The sequence below is a fragment of the Saimiri boliviensis genome, chromosome 2, assembly GCF_048565385.1.
Source record: "Saimiri boliviensis isolate mSaiBol1 chromosome 2, mSaiBol1.pri, whole genome shotgun sequence".
Classification (NCBI taxonomy): Eukaryota; Metazoa; Chordata; class Mammalia; order Primates; family Cebidae; genus Saimiri; species Saimiri boliviensis.
Genome location: NC_133450.1, coordinates 75,101,078 through 75,124,325, shown reverse-complemented (window position 1 = coordinate 75,124,325; position 23,248 = coordinate 75,101,078). Strand labels below are relative to the sequence as shown.

General features: G+C 42.6%; 1 protein-coding gene across 2 annotated transcripts in view; it reads left to right on the top strand.

The window, feature by feature from the left end:
• Positions 1–3,683: 3,683 nt before the first annotated feature.
• The window catches only part of GLDN (gliomedin), a 67,136-nt gene continuing 47,571 nt past the window's right edge, over positions 3,684–23,248 (top strand). For both annotated transcript variants that reach the window (XM_074393602.1, XM_003928852.4), the window contains exon 1: positions 3,684–4,218. In XM_074393602.1, coding sequence (XP_074249703.1) covers positions 3,856–4,218 — 363 coding nt within the window. In that variant the 5' untranslated portion in view covers positions 3,684–3,855. The remainder of the gene's footprint in view (positions 4,219–23,248) is intronic.

Sequence of the window (23,248 nt, the reverse complement as noted above, 5' to 3'; positions counted from 1 at the left end):
TTCCTTCTGCCCCTCTCTTGCCTCAGAGCAATACCCCATGCTTTCCACCTACCCAGCCCAAGTCTTGTGCCCATGCCACAAGACTTTTGAGACCCCCATCCCAAGAGGGGCAGTTTCTTGGCTTGAAGTTGTCTGATAGAGCCTGCCTGATTATAAGCAGGCCTCATCTCCACTCTGTCTACTGGATCTGGGCTCTCAACTGGGGTGGGAGGTGGGGAAGTGGGGAGGCTGGTCCAGGCTACCACTTCCTCTCCTGACCATTTGATAGCCATCCTTGCAAGGAAGGTGGTGGGGGGCAGTTCTGTAGCATAGAACAGTACTGTTCTTAGGCCCTCCTATTTCAGAAAAACTCTCAAGCCATGCTTTTCCTCTGCTCTCATACCAGGACAACAATCATCAACACAGAAGACTTCTGCGACCAAATGTGTGGGGATCCCCCCACACACACATACACACCAAGCCATGGGCACCAGCTGGGTGTCCTCCAATTCAGTTCCAACACTATCTACCTGGAAAGAGTGTCTGATCCTACAGGTCGAGGGCTCAGTCAGATGAAGAGATACGTTAGGCGAGGTCTAGAAGGATCCTGAGCGCAGGAGCTTTTGTCCTCACAGGATAAGTTCTTCGCCTTCCTGTCTGCCTCCACGTGTTCAGCTCTCCAGAAACTCCCTGAACCCTGTCCTCTGGGCCTTTTATGGAAACTTCTTTGGTTTCCCATGACTGACGCATGTAATTGAACAAAATGTGATTGGACAAAAAGGACATGATCTAATCCCAGCAAGGTGTGTCTGTCCAGATTCTTCATCTCTCTGCAGCATTCCTTCCTCCAGGGTATGGGGCATGACTTCCTCTGGAATGAGGATCTTATGATCCATAAACAGATTATAGAATCCTGCCTTGGGTGGATGAAAGGGCAAAAGAAGGTCAGAGAGAGAGATTGTTTCCTGAGGGCTAAGCTACCTCTATGTTATAACAAAAGACTGTAACAAGTATCATGGGAAGTATGAACCAGGAACCATGGACAAAAACATATACATATGTAATCATAAGATCACACCTCCCACCACACACCACATTGTTCTATGTAGAAATGCCTTCACTATACAGCCTTTCATCCATCCATTCATTCATTCATTCACTCACTTCAATGAGTAATACTGAATTCCAAACCAGGAACTGTGCTACGTGTTGGGGGTGACATGGCCCGTAGCCTCAAGAGCCTTCTCTTCCATGGTTGATGGTGGGTATTGATGACAGATGGTCAGTCAGTAGTAACTGTAATGAATGTTAGGATAAAGAGAAGCCCAGAAGGCTCCTTGGTGTTCCAACTGCTCACAGGATAAGTTGCTTGTCTTGTTCTCTCCTGTATCTCCAATGCCCATGATCATACCTGGCACAGGAAGTGCTCAGTGTTTACTGAATTCAGTGACGTTCTGACTGATGCTGAGTGCCAACCCTCCTGCTCAGTGGCGCCTCCCCATTAGCCCTAAACCTGATATCTAGATGAAAACAGATAAGGATATGTGACAATTCTTCAAGTAGGCCACAGAGTGTTCCAGCTGAGAGGAAACTGACATAGCTTTTTACATCATCACTGCCATTCCCTCCATCATGTCCCCACAGTGGGGGTAGTTAATGAACTACTTGGACCTTCATGCTTTCCTAATTTCTCCTTATCCTGGATGCTCTTCTAAGAATACTGAAGTTGGTCAATATTCCTATTAAAATGTAGGAATCTGAACCTTGATCCAAAATTTCTGATTGAGATCTCACCTCAGTTTCCATGTGCATCCTCAGAGGCTCTACCCTGGCTCACCCTGGAGAGTAGGGGGCAAGAAGTCTGATGTTACTCAGATTTCTCTCCTGTGCCAAAAAAAACCTGCCTGCAAGAATTGGAATGTGTATTAGTCCATTCTCAACTTGCTATAAAGAAGTGTATTAGTCCATTCTCACCTTTGCTATAAAGACTGGGTAATTTAAAAGAAAAGAAGTTTAATTGGCTCATGGTTCTGCAGGCTGAACAGGAAACATGGGAGCACTTGCATCTGGGGAGGCCTCAGGAAACTTTTACTCATGGAGGAAGGCAAAGCAGGAGCAGGAACGTCTCACATAGTGGGAGCAGGAGGAAGAGGAGGGCAGGAGAGATGCTGCACCCTTTTAAACAACCAGATCTCATGATAACTCACTATCATAGAACAGCCCTGAAGGGATGGTGCTAAACCATTTATGAAGGACCACACCCATGATCCAATCACCTCCTTTTAGGCTCAACCTCCAATACTGGGAATCACAATTCTACCTGAGATTTGGTCGGGGACATAGATCCAAACCACATGGGAATGCAAATCTTTGGGGAGTAGACGGTTACAGAGCTCCTACTATTAAGTCAAAAGGTTCTTGCTCTCTGATCTTTCTGCTGGTCTCCCCCAGGTGCTGAAACAGTGAGGCCCCTCTGCTAGAGGAAGTCCTTTCTCTGTAACTGCTCCAACTGGCTCAATGGCTGGGAGCCACCTCTTCCTTGAGTTATGGGGCTGTGGTAACAGCAATCCTGGCTTCTGGTTGGGTCTAACAAATAGGAGCCATCCATAAAGAGTGATATTTTTTCTTAAGCAATGTCACACCTGAGGTTCTTAACATGGGTTAAGAAGATGGCTATCTAAGCTAGTTTCCCACAGGCCCTGGGGCCCCACAGAAGCAGAGCCATTCTAGGAGAAGCTGAGAAAGATCATGAGTGAAGAAGTTCTCTGAGGAAGCTCAAAAGTGACTCTGCATTTGGGTAACAGTGGCCCTCAAGGCAGAGCAGGTATCTGGGCAGTATAAAAGTCGTGAGGAGTAAATGGGAGGGATGGGAAAACATGCTTTCCTAGGGCTAGGTAAGCGCCCAACCCTGGCCCAGCTCTCCAACCCCGCCGCCAGAAAGCATCTCTGCATGGTCTTGGGACATGCTCAAAGCCTCCCAGCTGAGTAGCAACAGAATGGCTTTAGAAGCAGGTTTCCTGATTCCTGGGGTTGTTTTTTTTTTTTCCTCATCACTCTGCCATTTTCCGGGTCTGGATCTCATGGGAGAGTTCTTGGCTTGTCAAATCCTGGAACTCTCCCTTCAAAGACGAGTCCTGTTTGCCAGGCAGGCCTGGGCTTTTCTGGTTCTGATGGGTGGATTTTTCTTTTTCTTTTTTCTTTCTTTCTTTTTTTTTCTTTTTCCTTTTTCTTTCTTTCTTTCTTTTTTTTTTTTTTTTTTTTTGCACCTTCCAGTGCCAACTGTCTCCCTGCCCCTATCCATCCCCTTGCTGGGAAAGGTCATCCGGAGTCTTCAGCGACCCCGTGGCGCCTCACGGCCATGGGGAGAAGTGATGGGCAGCCTAGGGCTGGGCCTAGGACCAGACCTCCCATGGACAGTGGGCACGTGCCTTAGCATCTGGGCATGCTGAGCTTTTTCTTCAAAGAGGGCAGTGTGGGGGCAGAAGCGGGTGGAATCCAGAGACTTCTCGCCATAAGAATTCCTGCTCTCCTCCTCAGTCTGACCCTTGCTTTGCCCGTCTGGGCCACGGCAGTGCCCACGGGCAGAGCAGTGGGAAGAGGAGAAGAGGGTTTGCTCAGCTGGCGGGACTCTGGGAGCGCGAGCCCTGCCAGCCCCTCCTCCGCGGGCTGTCTCTACTGGCTCTTCTCCCGCTTCTGCCCGCCTGTCCCTCTGGGCTGCTCGGGCGCCACCGCTACTGTCCCCAACCCGCCCTGCCAGCTGGGCCAAAGAGTGACTTGACTCACGGCGCTGCCACCAGCCCACAGCTTGCCCGAGGCGTATAAAAGCTGCCAGGGCCGAAGGCTGCCAAGCCCTGCGCGGCCTGAGGTGCACAGAGCATGGCCCGAGGCGCGGAGCGAGGCCGTTGGGATGCGGGCTGGGGCCTGCGCGGCGCCCTGGCGGCCGTGGCGCTGCTCTCGGCTCTCAACGCTGCGGGCACGGTGTTCGCTCTGTGCCAGTGGCGCGGGCTGAGCGCGGCGCTGCGAGCGCTGGAGGCGCAGCGGGGCCGGGAGCAGCGGGAGGACGGTGCTCTGCGCGCCTTCCTGGCCGAGTTGAGCCGCGCACCGCGCGGAGCCCCCGCCCCACCCCCAGACCCTGCCAGCTCAGCGCGCAACAAGCGCAGCCACGGCGGGGAGCCCGCACCGCGTATCCGCGCCGAGAGCCAGGACATGCTGATGATGATGACCTACTCCATGGTGCCGGTAGGCGGGGGCTCGGTTCCCCGTGGCGCCCCAGCCGGGTGGGCGGCTGGGGGTGTGGGGCGAGGACGCCGACGCCCTTTCCTCCCCTGGCCAGGCGGCGAGGTGCTGCCGAGAGGGCCCTGGGCACGAGTAGCTGGGGATGTCAGTTTGGCAAGCACCTCAACCCACTGGAGTCTGTTTTCTCATGTGTGAGGTTAGGGAGAGGGTGAAGGAGTGAGTCTCTTCTACCTCTGACATTCTTTGAGTCCGCATGTAAATGAAGGGCGAAGGCAGTGCTTTTTAAGAGCCTGTTTTCCTTCTCAACTTAGACAAGTTTTTGTCTTCTGCTGTGAACAGAGCCACAGCAGCCTTGGGGCTCCGCCTGTGCCACTGGCCTGTGACTGGGGCCCTCTGAGCGGATGGAGGCGCGTTTCTGAAAGAGCATAGGCTTTTTCAATAAAGGGATTCTTTCTCGGGCATCATCTAGTGGTCTGGCTTTTCACCTGGCATCGCCTCATTCCCAGGAGATGGCCGGCCTAATTGTTTCCGTTTAAGTGAAAACAGCCAGCCCTAGTTTTACTGCCCACCTGGGACCTAGATGCTGGGAAAGTTGCCCCTGGATGTCAAGTAGTTCCAAATGGGAGACATCAATATGGTGCAATTTTTTTCTTAAGATGCTGTGTCAAAGCTGAGGTTCTTAACATGGGCCTGCGGATTACTCTCCGCATGGGCTCCAGGAAATCTGTGGAACTGCAGAAATTGCCAAGTGTGTGTGCCTGTGACCTCCTGCCCAGGTGGATGACGGTCTGCAGGTTTTCACTAGATCTTCAAGGGGGGTCTCATTGCATGCCTTCCCCAAAGGGTTTAAGAAACACTGCTCTGAAGAAAGTCTTCAAAGCCACAACGATTTTTTTTCCAGTGTTAAGTTTCTTTGCTTTTGCTGCTTTTAATTCAGTAAGTATTTAACAAATACTATTAGATCACATTGCAGTTCCCCATCCCATTTCATTATCTATTACAATTGCGACAGTCTTATTTCACTTTGTAATTAGAAAGATTTCAGCTATTACCTCCAGTCAAGTGTGAGCCATACTTCGGAATCCTAGGTATTTGAAAATAAATCGACTTAAAGCTTCTGTTATCATAGAAGCTTTTAAATATCTTACATGAGAAGAAATGTTTTTAAAACTACATAAAAGTACTACATATTTCAAATACATCTTTTGAGAGAGATCAGGTTTTCCATTTTTTTTTTTTTTTTTTTTTCAATTCGTGTTATTTGAAAATCTGGACCTAAGCAAGTTTCAAAAAGGGACTGCTATAAGATGAGAACACTTACTTAGGGGAATTCATTCTCGCCCTCTCAGCTTTCTACTCTACATTTTAAGGCTTTTAAAAAATCCTCAGAAAGGGATGCATCTGAGCATCAATGTTTTATACTTCTAATCCTACTTTTAAGGTAGAAGCTTTTGTATCCAAATTGCAACCTATTCTGTCACTAACAAATTAAATGGAGATACTCTTCTCTGTATCAAAGCTAGATTAGGTGACCTGGCAGTGCTACCACCAACTCTGTTACAATCAGAGAGCAGAATTACCGTGTCAGTCAGATGGGATGCAATAGTAGATTATCATCGTCTCATCCCCAACTGCAGTAGGTATGTTTTGACCTTTTAGAGTCATGAGGGACTGTCCCTGAGGCTAGGAGAAGGCAGTCCCCTGACCCTCATCCCCCTACCTCCTATGACATTGGTGAGTTTGATGCAGATGGTCCAGGCACTACACTTTAAGAAACACTCCTCTAGAATACTGTGTCTTAACACTGTCTTTATTGTGGACACGAATATCTTGGGAATCTTGTTAACATGCAGATTCTGATTCAGAAGGTCTAAGATGGGGCCTAAGATTCTGCATTTCTACCGAACTCCCACTGCTACCAATGCTCCTGGCCTGAAGACCACATTTTGAGTAGTAAGGTTGCCTACTGGAATTATTTGGGGAGTAAGCTTTCAAACTTACTGATGCCTGAATCCCACCCCCAGAGATTCTGAATTTGTTAGGCCACAGCCTTGGGGTGGAGTGCCCACTCACCAGCAGGAAGGACCTTTGCATGACTTCCTATGGATAGTAGCTGTGTCAGGCATCACACTCTCACCAGATCTCCATCAAGGTCTTTTCTTCAGGCCAAGGAGCCAATTTTATTACCGAAAAGTTTTAAAATTTATTACAGCAATATTCTTTCCATTCAGCTTCACAGTTTTCCTCATCTTTACTCTGGGCTCTACTCAGAACAAATATTCATATGAGAAAACAACTTTTTATTTAAAAAAAAATCATTGGGAAGTTCTTGTAGAGAAGTTAAGACAATGCCCTTGTATGTATCATGGACACAAGTGTACACACTTCTTATGGGTGAAGGCTATACCTTCCCTGGCCCTTTTATACACCACCATATCTTGATTGAGAGTAAGACCCAAGGTCCTCACCCTGAGATCTTATTTCCTTACAGGTCTAGGAACAAAGAAACAAACTCACTATGCAGACTAATGTCAACATTTCAAAAAGCCTTCCAGAATGGTTAATTTATCCAAGATGAACCTCAATGTAACTGATACTTTGAGTTTCTGTACTGTTGGCTGAAAATACATCAACTCAGCATGAGAATTCTGTTTAGCTGAGCATATTCTTACCAGAACCTGGTTGGCAGCTGTAAATGACTTCATTAAAAAGACAAGATAATTATTAAGTACAGTTAATTTGGCACAACACAGAAGCACATTAAATTTTTAAAACCATGTGCATACTCTTGGGAGAAAGTAATAAAAGTGGCCCTGGATGGGGCTTGGGAACCACTGAATTAGGCCAGTAATGGGAATAGGGATCTGGTGAGCGGGGAGAGAAAGAAAATTCAACCCATCTGCTACTGACTCCTGCAGGAGATGCTACTTCTGTTTAGTCTCTTTTTCTCTGACCTCCTCTGGTATCCTCCTTGTTCTCTTCCCGTCAGCTACTCTCTCTCATTCCTCTCTTCCTATCTCACATTTGCTGACATTCTGGTAGCTTTATCATCCTGTCTTTACTTGTCCAAAATCCAGGGTCAAGCACCCAGAAGGAGTTTCACAAATATTTTCATAAATTAAACAAACATAGAGAAGATATAATACTCTGAGACTGGTGATTACGTATCCATGATAATTGTCGTCCTTGAGGGACCATATGCATTTCCTCACCCGGGATATTGTTCAAAAGGTCCTTGGCACCTCTCTAACATGAAAATCAATCTGGCTATTTTAAAGTAGGAATTACATTTCAAATGATTTTTTCAAGGAAGGCAAATAAGATTCCATAATTACCAAATGATGAAAAGGCATTTGACAAAATTTAACATCTATGCTGGATTTTTAAAATATGCGATAAAAATAACAATAGGGAACACTAGTTCTTTGAGATATTAAAATATAATTAAAGTCTGAGTAATTAAAACAGAGTGGGATATGAATAGGGACAGAGTGGAAAGTCCAGAAATAGTCTTAAAGACATATGGCAATTTAGTGCATAATAAAGATAGTAACTCACCCAGTGGGGAAGAATTAACTTAATAAATGATTTTGAAACAACAGGCAAGCCCTCTGGGAAAAGATAAAGGTTAGAAAAGAATAGTTTTATTCTCACAATGTATACTTTAACAAGCTCTAAATGGATCAAAGATTTACATTTTTAAAAAATGAAACTAAAAGAAAATACAAGTATTTTATTTTTAATTTTGTAATTGGGCAGATTTCCTTTCAAATTATAACTCAAAAGCCAGAAAAGAAACAAACAATAAATAAATTTGACTGTATTTTAAAGGCACATGAAGCAACAACAAAACTTCTGCACAGCAAACAACAACAAAAATTAAAACATCGCAAATAAAAGCAAAAGATAAATAACAAACTAGAGGGCCAGATGCCGTGGCTCATGCCTGTAATCCCAGCACTTTGGAAGGCCAAGCCAGGTGGATCACCTGAGGTCAGGAGTTCAGGACCAGCCTGGCCAACATGGTGAAACCCTATCCCTACCAAAAATACAAAAATAGCCAGACATGGTGGCGAGTGCCTGTAATGCCAGTTACTCAGGAGACTGAGGCAGGAGAACAACTTGAACCCGGGAAGAGGAGGTTGCAGTGAGCTGAGATTGCGCCACTGCATTCCAGCTGGGTGACAGAGCAAGACTCCATCTTACAAAACAAAGCAAAACAAACTGAAAAAACCATATCATATCATAGACATAATCTTTTTTTTTTTTTTTTTTTTTCCGAAACAGAGTCTTGCTCTGTCACCAGGCTGGAGTTCAGTGGCTCAATCTCGGCTCACTGCAACTTCTGCCTCCTGGGTTCAAGTGATTCTTTCACCTAAGCCTCCTGAGTAGCTGGGACCACAGGCACGTGCCACCATGCCCAGCTATTTTTTGTATTTTTAGTAGAGACGGGGTTTCACCATGTTGGCCAGGATGGTCTTGATCTCTTGACATAGTGATCCACCTGCCTCAGCCTCCCAAAGTGCTGGGATTACAGGCGTGAGCCACCGTGCCCAGCCAGACACATTAATCTTTCTAATACATTTAGCATTCCTAAAAGTTGATAAAACAAGAATTTGATAGGAAAATCAATAACAGAAATGAGAATCCAATAGGAAAATGAGATAGATAGTTCTCAGGCAAAGAAATATAAATGTCTCATAAGCACATGGGAAAAGGTCTCTTCATTTAAAAATGTAGATTACAACCACCCCAAAATATAATTTTCACCTAAAACCAGCATATGCAATCTGTGGCCCAGGATGGCTTTGAATGTAGCCCAGCTCAAATTCATAAACTTTCTTAAAACATTATGAGATTTTTTTGAGTTTTTTTTTTTATTTTATTTTTAGCTCATCAGTTATTGCTAGTATTAGTATTATTAGTATTTTATGTGTGGCCCAAGACAATTCTTCTTCCATTGTGGCCCAGGGAGGCCAAAAGATTGGACACCCCTAACCTAGCAGAATGACAGAACTACAAAAGTTTGACAACATACTCTGTTAGGGAAGCTGAAGAGAAACAGACATGCTGTTGCATTGCTATTTGCAGTGCAGAATGGTAGAACCCATCCAGAAGGCACTTTGGAAAAATCAGGAAAAAATTAAAAATACTCTTTGACCCAGCAATCTCATCATGGATTGTATCACCTATGAATGACATTTGTACGTATTCATCACTGAATATTTGTAAAAGCAAAAGATTATCATTAAGCCATGTCTACCAATCCAGTACTAGTTAAGTTAATCTAATACTAAGTAGCTGTAAAACAAGAATGAGGAAATTCTCTATATAATGAGAGTTAGAACAATCCCCAGGATATATTCTAAGTGAACAAAGCAAGGCAGAGAAAATATGTATTGTATTACCTTGTGTAAGCAAGAAAAGGAAAACTAATTGAAGACATTAATAAAAGTGCTTACTTTTGAAGGCCGGGTGCGGTGGCTCAAGCCTGTAATCCCAGCACTTTGGGAGGCCGAGGCGGGTGGATCACAAGGTCAAGAGATCGAGACCATCCTGGTCAACATGGTGAAACCCCGTCTCTACTAAAAATACAAAAAATTAGCTGGGCATGGTGGCGTGTGCCTGTAATCCCAGCTACTCAGGAGGCTGAGGCAGGAGAATTGCCTGAACCCAGGAGGTGGAGGTTGCGGTGAGCCAAGATCGCGCCATTGCACTCCAGCCTGGGTAACAAGAGCGAGACTCTGTCTCAAAAAAAAAAAAGTGCTTACTTTTGGAGGGTGTGATAAGGTAGGAATAAACCCCTTATTGTATAGCTTTCTGTATTATTTTGACTTTTGAATCATGTGACTGCGTTACTGTCTTCTTCATGAGAGTCAAAAGGGCCTTGCACCCCAGGTCACCTGGCAGCTGCTCCTGGGTCGGGGAGCAATAGAGCATGGTAGGGACTGCACCCACCTGAGGTTCATCTGCTATGCCTAAAGGGGAGGCTTCCACTGGTAGCGACTGTACAAGAACCTGAGCTTCCTGCTTCCTGGGCCTGACTTTTTTCTTTCCTTTTCGTTTTTTTTTTTTGTTGTTGTTGTTTTTTAGAGACAAGGTCTCACTTTGTCCCCCAAGCTGGAGTGGTGCAGTGGAGTGGTCATAGCTCACTGCAGCCTTAACTAACTAGGTTCAAATGATCCTCCTGCCTCAGCCTCCTGAGTATCTGGGGCTACAAGTATGTGCCATCACACCCAGCTAATTAAAAAAAATTTTTTTTTCTTTAGTAGAGATGAGATCTCACTATGTTACCCAGGCTGGTCTTGAACTCCTGGGCTCTAGAAATCCTCCTGCCTCAATCTCCCAACGTGCTAGAATTATAGGCATGAGTCACTGTATCCAGCCTGATTTTTTTTTTTTAAAGAGAAGTATAAAATCTGTTTTTTTTTTTTTTTTTTTTTTTTTATGTGAAATCTCCTGGCTTTTAAATATTGAAAGCAATTCAAAAAAGTTTTGTGTTTTTTTTAACTGGCTCACAGACTGTTGGCCAAACAACATTCGCATTGTTAGGGGCCATGTTAGGACTTCCTATCATGCATTTGCAGGAGTCTCATCTCAGAATTATGAGTGGTTTTGAACCCAAAGGGCTTTATTTAGCTTGACCACAATTCCCTTATTTACCCGTCTGATTCTGAAAGCATGGAAGTTACTGTGTCATTATTGTTGCTATTACTGATTGAGGTCAATGTGGTTTTCTGCATTGGGTTTGGTTTGAGTTTTTTGTTGTTTTTTGCTGGTTTTAAAAATCAACTCCAACTTCAGTGGATGGAGATTTCCTGTCACTTTCAAAAGCATGTGCTTCCGATTCTGAGAGTAGTTCCCAAGCAGGAGATTCCAGCTGGATTAAGCAGTAACACATTATTATGGCAAACTGGTAGCTTTGCATGATGACTGCTGTAAGCTACACTGATATGGGTCTAAAAATTCTATTGTTTATAAAGAAAAAAGTCACAGCTTCTGTTGGCATGGGTGCCATATTTCCTTAAATTGGCTGTACCAGAGTTTACCTCCCTTTCCCACTTCCTTGGACTGGGTTATTTCCAAATGTTGTAAAAACTGAAGATGTAGACTGGGGTCAGTAAACTATGGCCTGTTGGCCAAGTCCACCCGGCTATTATACTTGTTTTTGTACAGGCCATGAAGAATAGTTTTTACATTTATAAATGGGTGGCGGGAAAAACCAAAGAATAATAATATTACATAATATAAGAACATGATATGATATTCAAATTTTAGTCACCATAAATAAAGTTTTATTGGAATAGTCATGCCCATTTGTTTACAAATTGTATATTGCTGTTTTGGCACTACAACAGCAGAGCTGAATAGTTGCAGCAGAGACCATGTGGCCCACAAAACTTAAAATACTTTTTGTTTTGTCCTTTTCAGAAAAAGTTTGCCAGACCTCCACTTATATTGCAATTCCCTGGAACAGCACTAGGGTTGATTCTTAGGAGTGCTCAAGGCACTAAATCAGGGATTCTCCTGATTCTTTGAAGTATGTGGTGGTGGTGAGCAGTGTGGACTTGGAAGTCGAATGGATTCACATCTTGGACCCACAGCTTGATAGCTGGGTGAACTTGGGCAAATTTTTTAACTTTTCCAAGCCTCAGTTGCCCTGTCTGTATGACTGAGAAAATAATACCTACCTCATTAGGTTGTTAGGATGTTTAAGAGAGATCATATAGATAAAGTGCAGTACCTGGTATAGTTGGGTTCTCAATAAGTGTTTGTTGTTGCTATTATTAAGATTTATCATACTCTTAGTTTATTCAGGCTGCTATAACTAAATACCATAGGCTGGGTAACTTATAAATGACTGAAATGTATTTCTCACAGTTCTGGCAGCTGGGGAGTCTAAGATCTAGGTGCTAACAGAGTGGGCGTCTGATGAGGGTCTGTTTTCTGGTTCATAGATGGTGCATTCTCACCTTCTTACCTTCCACCATGGTGGAAAGGCAAGGCAGCTCTCTGGGGCCTCATTTTTATAAGGTCATTAATCATTTTTATGATTTTATAAAATCATTGTTATAAAGTCATTAATCCTATTTATGTAGGCTTTCCCTTCATGACCTAGTCACCTTCCAGTGACCCCACCTCCTAATATCATCACACTGATGATTAGGTTTCAACATAGGAATTTGGGGGTACACAAATATTCAGACCATGGCACTCAGTATTGTTTTGCCATTAACCCTTTTTGCCCCATGCTCCTAGTGCCTTGTTTCTGGGTTTACTCTTTATTTCCACTTACTTTAGGGTGTCAACTTGTCTGTTCATCTGTGCTCTTATCAGCTGCTGCTTTGGGATAATATTTGGCCTCTTGAAGCCTGGATTGGCATCATACCAACCTAAGTCATCTTGGCATTGACAACAAAACAGAGTTCCCTTTAATATGGCAACAAGGCTTGTTCAGAGATTCAGGATTTCCCAGCTCCCACCCCTCTAAAACTGCCTTTGCAAAGATTATAATGGTGTGAAAATTATGACAGTGAAAGAAATCTGACCTAACTGGCTCCATCTTGCTTTGACCTCCAAGCTGCCCTCATTCCTTCCTCAAAGTAGGCTGAACTAACTTTGGAAGAAATTTAGTTTCTAGTTCAACTTTTTAACAAAGATAATAATAGCCCTTCCCCAAAACAAACTCTCTCCAGGCTTGGGAAGCAGACCACCTTTGTAAAACAAAAAAAAATTCGCCACAAGATTAGAAATTACATGCAGCTAGAGGCCACAAGATTTCTAACCTCCCCAATTGCTCCTATTGTAAAACCTAAGATTGGTATTCAAGGTATTTTTCAGACCCTACACATCCTGATGGATCAGCTGGCACCACCAAGACGAATAAACTGGTTCATCTGGTCTTGTGGCCACCATCTAGGAACAGACTTGGTGTAAGAGGGGAGCTTTGACTCCCTGCGATTTCATCCCTGACCCAACCAATCGGCATTTCCCATTCCCTAGCCTCCTGCCTGCCAAAATGTCTTTTTAAAACCCTAGCCTCTGAATTTTGGGGAGGCTGATTCAAGAAATAATAAAAGTCTGGTCTCCTGTTTAGCCAGCTCTGTATGTATTAAACTCTTTGTTGCAATTCCCCTGTCTTGATAAATTGCCTCTATCTGTGCAGCAGGCAAGATGAACCTGTTGGGTAGTTATACCCCTGTGTGGCCACTGATGATGAGGTTTGGCATTCACTGAAAGGCAGTCATCTTCACCACTCTCTGACTGGCTCAGCTATGGTTAACTTCTGTTGATTCCTGTTGGTGGCATTCCTGAAAAAATTTTTGTATGCTTGCGTTTGAAAAATTGAGAAAATGTGAGTGGAAGGTAGAGCAAAAACAGATTGAGAAAGGAGAATAATTTTACTTCTTAGGGGTCTTGTGTTCTCCAGGATATTGTTGCCAATGTGAGAACTATCAGAATAGTCCTTGGATTTGATAAAAACACACTTATGCAATCAAAAAAAAAAAAAAAAAGGACATTCTTTTTTTCTCTCTACATTCCTCAAACTCACCACCACCACCGCCACACAAAAAAGAAATTCTTGGCCAAATCTACTTGACATTCAAGATTAATTTACATGCATTTTATCTACAGACTAAAGGTCATGTTGTTTAAAACAAGCTGAAGATTTTAGGTTGTAATTGAGCTACAAAGGGAGCATTTTGCAGCCCATCAGTTGCTTTTGTGTAGATCTTTAACAGCTCTATGCTTTAAATAGGTATAATCTGCTTCTAATTTATCTAAAGTTGAAGACACAATTTTCTTTTCTGAAAGGTAGCATTAAAACAACAAGGACCACTAAAGATCACTCAAAATGCAATTTGTGTAGTTTGTTCTGAATGTGGTGGAGTAACCCCTTCATGTGCCATTCAGAAAAAGTTTGTGCTGGCCAAACTGCTGGGAGATTTGGAGGCCCTGCCTAGGCTTTATATAAAAACTGTGAAGTACTTTGTAATGGGTTGTTAATAACTGTACTCTAAAATGGTGAGCTGGTGATGGCAAAATAATGCCCCAGTTTTTTTGGTTACTCAGTGGAGGGAGTGTTGAAGTCTTGTATTCTTTTTACTGGAAGGTGGAAAATGCCTACCTCCACCTAGGCCACACTTGGGGACAGTCTTTTAGAGCAGGAAGACCTTTAGAGGAAAAAATGCTTCACAGTGACTGTGTGGAGAGCATGGGAGTAGTGAAGAAGAGAGAAAATAAATCCGCGCTAAGGAAACTGAATTCAAAATGGGCAATGGAGAATTGTAGAGACTGGGGCAGGCAAGGAGGGTGAATCATTCCAAGTACAGGCAATAATTTGAGCCAAAGTCTAGGGACCAAAATGAAAATGGTACAAGTCAGGAAGAACAAGAAGTCAGACCGGCCTTCCTGTACTGAAGAGTCTGGGGTGGGGAGAAGGGAACTAAGGTTGGCTGGGTTAGAGAGAGGTTTGAATTTGTACTTTTGAGAAGTTGAGAATGAACCTAATGAGCACTTGGGAGCCATTGTAGACCCTTTACCAGGGAGGAATCATAAAGGCAGTGTTTTATAGGAGGACAGATCTGTTGGTGCAATGCAGGAAAGACTGGAAATGGGGAAAGACTGAAGCAAGAAGAAAGAAAGTTATTACATTAATCTAGGCAAGAAACAATTCATGTCTGGCTAAGATAGTGGCAATGGAAATGAAGAAGGGTGCTGTCCTAGAAATATCAAGAGGGAAGCATGAATTAATCTTGCTAACTAATTGGATATAAGGAAAAGTGTACCAAAAGGGGTCCTGATCTGGACCCCAAGAGAGGTTTCTTGGATGATGCACAAGAAAGAATTTGCGGCGAGTCCACGGACGAAAGCAAGCTTATTAGAGATATATAGAAACAAAAGAATGGCTACTCCAGAGGCAAAGCAGCCCCTAGACTGCTGATTGGCTATTTTTATGGTTATTTCTCCATTATAGGCTAAATATGGGGTAGATTATTCATGAGTTTTCTGGGAAAAGGGGAAGGGATTTCCCAGAACTGAGGGTTCCTCTTCCTTTTAGACCATATAGGGTAACTTCTAGCCATTGCCATGGCATTTGTAAACTGTCATGGTGCTGATGGGAGTGTCTTTTAGCATGCTAATGCATTATTAATTGATACATAATAAGCAGTGAAGACAACCAGATGTCATTTTCATTGCCGCTTTGGTTATGGTGGGATTTGCCTGGCTTCTTTACTGCATGCTCTGTTGCCAGCAGGGTCTTTGTGACCTGTATCTTGTGCTGACCTCCCGTCTCATCCCGTGACTTAGAATACTTAACCTCCTGGGAATGCAGCCCAGCAGGTCTCAGCCTTATTTTACTCAGCCCCTATTCAAGATGGAGTCGCTCTGGTTAGAACATCTCTGACAAAAGGAGCTGCCTGTTCCAGATCCATTTAACATCAAAGATGGTGTTATGGTCAGAAGTAAGGAAACGTGGAAGCAGGCTAATTTAGACTTGAGGATGCAGAGTTTGTTTTGGGACTGAATGTGACACTAAAAGAGAGAAGGAAAACTGAGATAAGAAAGAATATTCAGGGAAAGGAGAACATCCTGCTTCCAAGGAGAACTCTGTCTTCTCCCCGTAAGAGGCCTTTGCAAATCTAAAAAGTATAAGGCAGACCCCAAAATGATCTAAGCCTTTATAATGGTAAAAAGCGTGGGCACTGGAATTAGACTGTGAGTTCACTTGTGGCTCCCCTCTCACCCGTGTGAACTTCAGCAGGTCACTCAACCCCTCTGCATCTCAGTTCCCTCAGCTTTAAAAAGGTGGTGAGAGCAGTATTTAACCCACAAGTTATAAGAACTCAGTTCATTCATCTACGTAAAGTCCTTAATACAGTGCCTAGAACTCAGTATGTGTTCACTCACTGTTATTATTTTAGTATTTTTCAAATGCTGCCATTCTCTGCTTCAGGGAATTTGGAAGCCTTGTAATAAAAAGAATTTGGAGATAAATCAAAAGAACTTGCCAGAGAAACAGCAGATTCTAGGATGACACTAAAGTTTGGAATCTTGGGTGACTGGGACAACCCAAAGACCTCTAAAAAAAAATACTGTTTCCCAGATAGGTGTTTTGATAGTTGGTGGGGACTAAAAGGATAACGTGTTTTGATATTAGATTTAGGGAGATTAATTATACTGAGCATAATCTGAAAGCATTTGACTGTAGTCAGTAATAATTTAATTGTACATTTTAAAATAAAAGAGCATAATTGGATTGTTCGTAACAGTAAGTGCTGAAGTGATGGATACCCTGTTTACTCTGCTTTGATTATTACACAATTGCTCATTATGTGCCTATATCAAAATATCCTATACATCCCATAAACATGTATATACCTCACAAAATTTTTTAAAAATATTTTAATTGCAAATATTTTTAATTCATTTTGTCCAATGTGAATGCATGCATTCATTTTTTTTATCGACTAAATCTGCATGCTGGTTAGACCAATCCTCCCATCCAGCCAGTGTCCTGATGTTAACATCATCAACAATTGCTTCATGGATAAGCATCTCACTATACCCCAAAGGACCTCATTCAGATGTTTCCTTGAATGATCATATAATATCACCCAGGGCAGCATCTAAGTCTCATCTTGAAAGATGCGAGAGGGGAACATGCTTGAGCAACAGGTGGTTCATTTTAGCTTGAGCATGACAGAGGTAGATATCCCCTGCATTGAGGGAGGAGGGGGCTGAGCAGGGAGTTGGTTGAGAAAACACTCTTACAGATGTTTTTGCTCTGTACGAAGGATGCCACAGGGCAGCATTTGGAGATAATGGTCGAATTCTTTGTCTGTTCCTCCCAACATCAGATGTGTTTGTTAACTATGATTTCTGACTATCAGATGAATGTAAAGAATCCTTAGATAAAAATCAGGAAGTATCTGAAGTTGTTTTGTAAGGCAACAATGTGAGTATAAAATATTGCTGTTAGTGGTTATTGAAAGATGATTCCAGCAGCACTCCTGCTTAGAAACTCCATTAGAGGCCTGGGGAGGACAAGTGATTCTCGGCTCACTTCAAAACACTCATCCCTTCCCATCCTAACTTCTTCTTCTGCACTTATTTATCTGTATCATACAACTCAAACTTTGTTTTTACACAATTTTGGCCTGTGATTTGTCACCTTTTTTCACCTTATCTCTTTAAATATGTCTCTTGATTTTTTACTATGCCTCTACTTAAGAATTTGATGAAAACCTCTTGACTGATAGACTGATCCACCGCTCGATCAGTGCATATACAACTTGGGTATCTGCCAGTTTCTGAACCTGATTTCTTGCCATACTAAGAGTTTTGGAGGTGGGTCCTGCAACATTTAAAAAATTCATTCCTACAAATTCATGCTACTCACCAAATAGGACATGATATCAGATATTGGTGAGACTGACTCAGAGAACTGCTTTACTGATCAAAGATTCATTCATTCATTCAATATGTAGCCACTGAGCACCTATTTTATCCAAGGCACTATTGTAGGTACTTGAGAAACAGTGTGAACAAAACATATAAATGCCTGTTCTTTTGACGTTTATGTTCTGGGGGGAAGGAGATAAAAACCAAAGCAAATAAGTAATGTATTTATCTACAGTGTTAGAAGGTGATAAGTGCTATGAAGATCAACAAAGTGGCTGGGTGTGGTGGTGCACACCTGTAATCCCAGCTACTCAGGAGGCTGAGACAGGAGAATTGCTTGAACCCAGGAAGGAGAAGTTTCAGTAAGCCGAGATCACGCCACTGCGCTCCAGCCTGGGCAACAGAGCAAGACTTCATCTCAAAAGAAAAAATAAAAATAAAGCAAGGAGGAGGATTTGGGAGGGGGAACAGGAAGCTGTAATTATAAGTAGTGGGGCTGGGGAAGCCTCACTGGAGAGGTAACATTTGAGCAGAGACTGGAAGGAGGCCAGGGAATGAGCCGTGTGAATATGTGTGGAGAGGGTCGTTTGGGCAGAGGAACTAGCAAGTGCAAAAGCCCCAGGGTGAGAGAGCTCAGGGAAGGAGACTGGAGCAGAGTGAGTGGGAAGAATAGTAACAAAGGAGGTCAGGGTCGGGCACGGTGGCTCACGCCTGTAATCCCAGCACTTTGGGAGTCAATGGTAGGTGGATCACCCAAGGCCAGGAGTTTAAGACTAGACTGGCCAACTTGGAGAAATCCTATCTCTACTAAAGATACAAAAATTAGCTAGGCATGGTAGCGGTGCCTGTAATCCCAGCCACTCGGGAGGCTGAAGCAGGAGAATCGCTTGAACTGCGGAGGCAGAGGTTGCAGTGAGCCAAGATTGTACCACTGCACTCCAGCCTGGGCAACAGAGAAAGACTCTGTCTCAAAAAAAAAAAAATAAAATAAAAGGGAGGTCTGAAAGGTAATTGGGTGGAGTGGGGAAGGAGGAACGAGAGACCAATTCATGTAAAGTCTTGAAGGCTGTTATACGGGACGGACACTGGCTTTTATGAGGAATCTTTGGAGGGTTTGGGGCAGAAGAGAGACGTGATTTGACCTGAATTCTCAATGAATCACTCTGACTTCTCAGTGATGAGAAGAGACTCTGTAGGTGGGCAAGTTAGGTAGTGGAAGTAGGGGGCCTATTTATTTAGCCATTGCAATAATTCAGGTGAAAGACGATAGTAGCTTAGACCAAGTGGAAGCAGTGAAGATAATAAGAAGTGGACGATGTAGAGATATGTCAGATAGTTGAGCTGATAAAATTTTCTGACAGTTTGAATGTGATGTGAGAGAATAAAAGAGGAATTGAAGGACTTCAAGGTTAGTGGCTGAGCAATAGGAAGGAAAGAATTGCCATTAACTGAGATGGCAAAACTGCAAATGGAACAGGTTTGTGGGGCAAGATCAAGAGTTCAGTTTTGAATGTTGTTAACATTGAGATGTTCATTAGATGTACAAGGGAAGATGTCATCAAGAAGTCCCAGCTGGAGGCATAGTCAAGAAATTGTGGAGATGCTAAGCATGGTATTATTCATTACTTGGACTTAGGGAGACTCTGTCAAGAGTCGGTCTATTCCTTATGAAACCCAGACTGTTACGTTTTTAAGTCCTTTATAAACAACCAAATTCAATCAGTCAACTGTATTGTGAGCTTTTGTGCCCACAGATTTTGCCTTATTTTTAAAAGCATAGGGCCCAGCTTATCATGTGTTTCCTGAAACAGACATAGGTACTTTTGAGTCAGTCAAAAATATCTTGGAAAGAAGTTTAAAGAAGGCTTTTAGCAACCAAGTAAAATGTAAATCAATATAACAAACACTCAGTGCCTGTTATGGGCATGTGGGTGCACACTGTGGGTGCTAAGGAAGAACAAGAAAGGAACCCTTAAGGAATTCACAGGCAAGTGGGTGGGAAAAGAAAAATCCTTAAACACTTATGACACAAGCAATACCTAACAGGACCCTAAGAGGGGTATGAATAAAGTCCAGTGGGCGATCAGGAAGAGTTTCAAGAAGGAGGCAGCATACCAGTCAAATCTTGAAGGATGAGAGAGGGGAATGGTATTGAACAGTAGGTGGTTCATTTTCACGTGAGCATGATACAGGTAGATGCAAAAATGTCTAAAGATTCTTTATTTTACCTTCGCTTTTGAAAATTATTTGGAGTATAGAATTCTAGATAGAAATTGTTCTTCTTTCAGTACTTAACAAATGTTACTTTACTGTCTTCTCACTTGCATTGTTTCCATTGAAGAGGTCTGCTGTTATCCTTAGCTGTGTTTCTCTCTGTGGAATGTGCCATTTTTCCTTTGGCTGCCTTTAGAATTTTCTCTTCGTTTTAACCAGTTTTATTATGATAATGCCTTGGTGTCATTTTCTTCATGTTTCTTGTCTTTGGGACTTTTTGAACCTGTTGAATCTATGGATGTATAGTTTTTTATTAAATTTTGGAGTTTTTATGCCATTGGTATTTCAGAAATGTTTCTGCCCTCCCTGCCAGCACTGGACTCTAGTTACTCATGTATTGGGCTCCTTGAAGTTGTCCCATAGCTCACTGGTACTCTGCTTATTTTTAAAAAGTGTTTCTTCTCCATGTGTTTCATTTCAGATAGTTTCTACTGCTATGTCTTCAAGTTCACTCACCTTACACATCTGTAATGTCTAATCTGCCCGTGGGCCTGTCCAGTGTACTTATTTGTTTCTTTAGAGACAGGATCTAGCTCTGTCTCCCAGACTGGAAAGTAGTGTCATAATCATAGCTCACTGCAGCCTTGAACTCCTGGGCTCAAGTGATCCTCCTGCTTTGGCCTCCCAAAGTGCTGGGATTACAGGTATGAGCCACTACACCCAGTCTAGTTTACCTTTCATATTAGACATTATAGTTTTCATTTTTTGAGTTTTGAGTTGGGTGATTTTTATATTTTTTATATTTCTGCCTAGCATGTTCAATCTTTCCTCTAGCTTCTTGAACATAGGAATATGGTTAAAATAACTATTTTATTGCCTTTGTCTACTAATTTATTTATTTATTTTTTGTATCATTTCTGGGTGGGTCTCAATTAATTGATGTCTTCTCCCTCATTATTGGTTGTGTTTTCCTGCTTTGTTGAAGATCTGGTAATTTTTATTGGCTGCTAGACATTGTGAATTTTACCTTGTTGGGTGCTATAGCTCAGTGAGGCACCCTTTAATTACCAAGGGAAATAAATAGCCTTGAGTAAGTTTCACATGGCTGACCATCCCAGAAACTACACATTACAGCTTCATGCCAAAAAATGTCCTACTGTTTATTTCACAGTCAAATAAATGAAGCACAAAAACAACAGAAGATAAATACAAGTTTGAATCTGGTACTTCAACAAATGACTCTAAAATGGAGAATCAGAAGCCTGTAATTAAGCCAGACTGGCTGGGGAAAGTATTAGAGTCTTGGTAGTTTGAAGTTTTTTTAAAAGAGGAGTGTCCAGCTCATGGATGGATTGGACCACTGACACCAAGAAGGGACTGCAGGTGTTTGATTAAACATATTTATTGGTGATTTGAATTTTTTCACTGTATGAGATTTATTCATTAATTTTCTTTGCTTATTTTTAATTGGAGTTTTAAATCTTTTTCTTACTAATTTACAAGTGCTCTTTATATAGGAAAGTTATTAGCTTTTTGTGTATCATACACATTGCCATACTTTTCCTTTAATAACAACTATAATGTTTATTGAGAATGTACAACATGCCAGGTTTTACGGTAAGAGCATTAGGTATGTGTTTCAAAAAGATCTTTATCTTATCCTGATAATAACTCTGTGAGGTAGTCGTTATCATCATTATCATCATTATTCCCATTTTACAGACGTCATTAAGGCTTGGAGAGGTTGAACATCCTGTGCAGGGTCACACAGCCAGTGAGTGAAGGAGCTGGAATTCAGACAGTATGTCTGCCTCCAAAGTCCACGTTATTTACATTACACCTTTGGCCTAGGGTGCTATCTATATTTTAATTTTGTTTATGGGTATTTTGGGAAAGGATTGGACTTTTTCATTTTCATGCAGTCAAATCTATAAAATCTTCTGTTCATAGGTTCTTCGTTTGCTTTTATGTGTAGAATGTTCTTTCCTACCTCAAGATCTCAAGATCAGATAAATATTCACCTGCATTTTCTCATGATTATAATTTCAGTTGAAAGCTATTCTGTTACATTTGTATGTGTTTAAAACATAGAGATAAAAAGAGCCTGTCCCCTTTAAGAAACAATTGTCCAGAATAAGTTATAAAGTTGCAGGACTCACAAACAGGCAATTCACTACCAAACAACTTCTTAAAAATAAAGTACAGGTGAGGAGGTGAGATGAGTAAGTTGATTTATAAATGCTTCCTTTTTTATGACTGGGAAAGAACTATCTTGGGGTCAGCTGTGGTAGTTAAGTAGATAGAATGTCAAATTGTCACTGTGTGTGTGTGTGTGTGTGTGTGTGTGTGTGTGTGTGTGTGTGTGTGTCTGTTCCTGACCCGGAGGAAGAACAATCTAAGCACAGGCGTATTGGGAGAACACGGTCAGAGGCCACCTCTGAGAGTGGCCCAGGATTTTTGGCATTGGAACTGGGTCAGCCAGTTCATGCAAGAAGGAAGCCTTGCTGCCAGCAGCTACTATCTAACCAGGTAAACAACCGAGGGAAAAGCACAAGGACTTGTCATTACTGAGTGGCTGTTGCTTGAACTGAAGACTGAGCAAAGCTGAAAACCAGGGGCTTGATGGAGACTGCAGGTCTCCAGGTGGAAGAAGGAAAAGGTTTAGGACGGTGGTTGTAATGACCAACACAACTAACAGTTCGTGGGTTAAGGCACTTAACTGTTTGTGCCTGGCTCTTTCTATAAATCTTAGTAAGATTTACTCAGATTACATTTTGAATTCAGTTTTTAAACTGAGCTGGTGATTAGACTTTCATGAATTAAAGTAGCATGGATTCTACTAAGTGAGGTGGCTCACACCTGTAATCCCAGCACTTTGGGAGGCTAAGGCAGGATTGCTTGAGCCCAGGTGTTTGAGATCAGTCTGGGCAACATAGGCAGACCCCATCTCTACATTAAATCTAAAACCTAGCCAGCCGTGGTGGCACAGGCCTGTGGTCCCAGCTACTCAGGAGGATTGCTGGAGCCTGGGAGGCAGAGGCTGCCCATGTACTGCAGCCTGGACAACAGAGTAAGACCCTGTCTGAAAAAAAAAAGTATGAATTGAGGATTGTTTCAGAAAACACAATTGATTTACATTTAAATCAAGACCAAATGTGTTTCTATAACAGCACAAACATGCAAAATTCCTCACAGCCACTCCCTGGGTAAATATCGTCACTTTTCCTATTGCATTCCCCATGTCATCAGAGAGGCTGGGAATCTGTAGGGTCTTTCTGTGGTCAGTAAGAAGAACCTCCTAGGCCGTCTGCCACCCCTGCTGTCTTATTCAGCCTTCAGATCCTGAAGAAGCACACCTGGGGGAGGAAATACTTTTTCAGGAAGTTCAGCCATGCTCAGATGGTTCCAATGT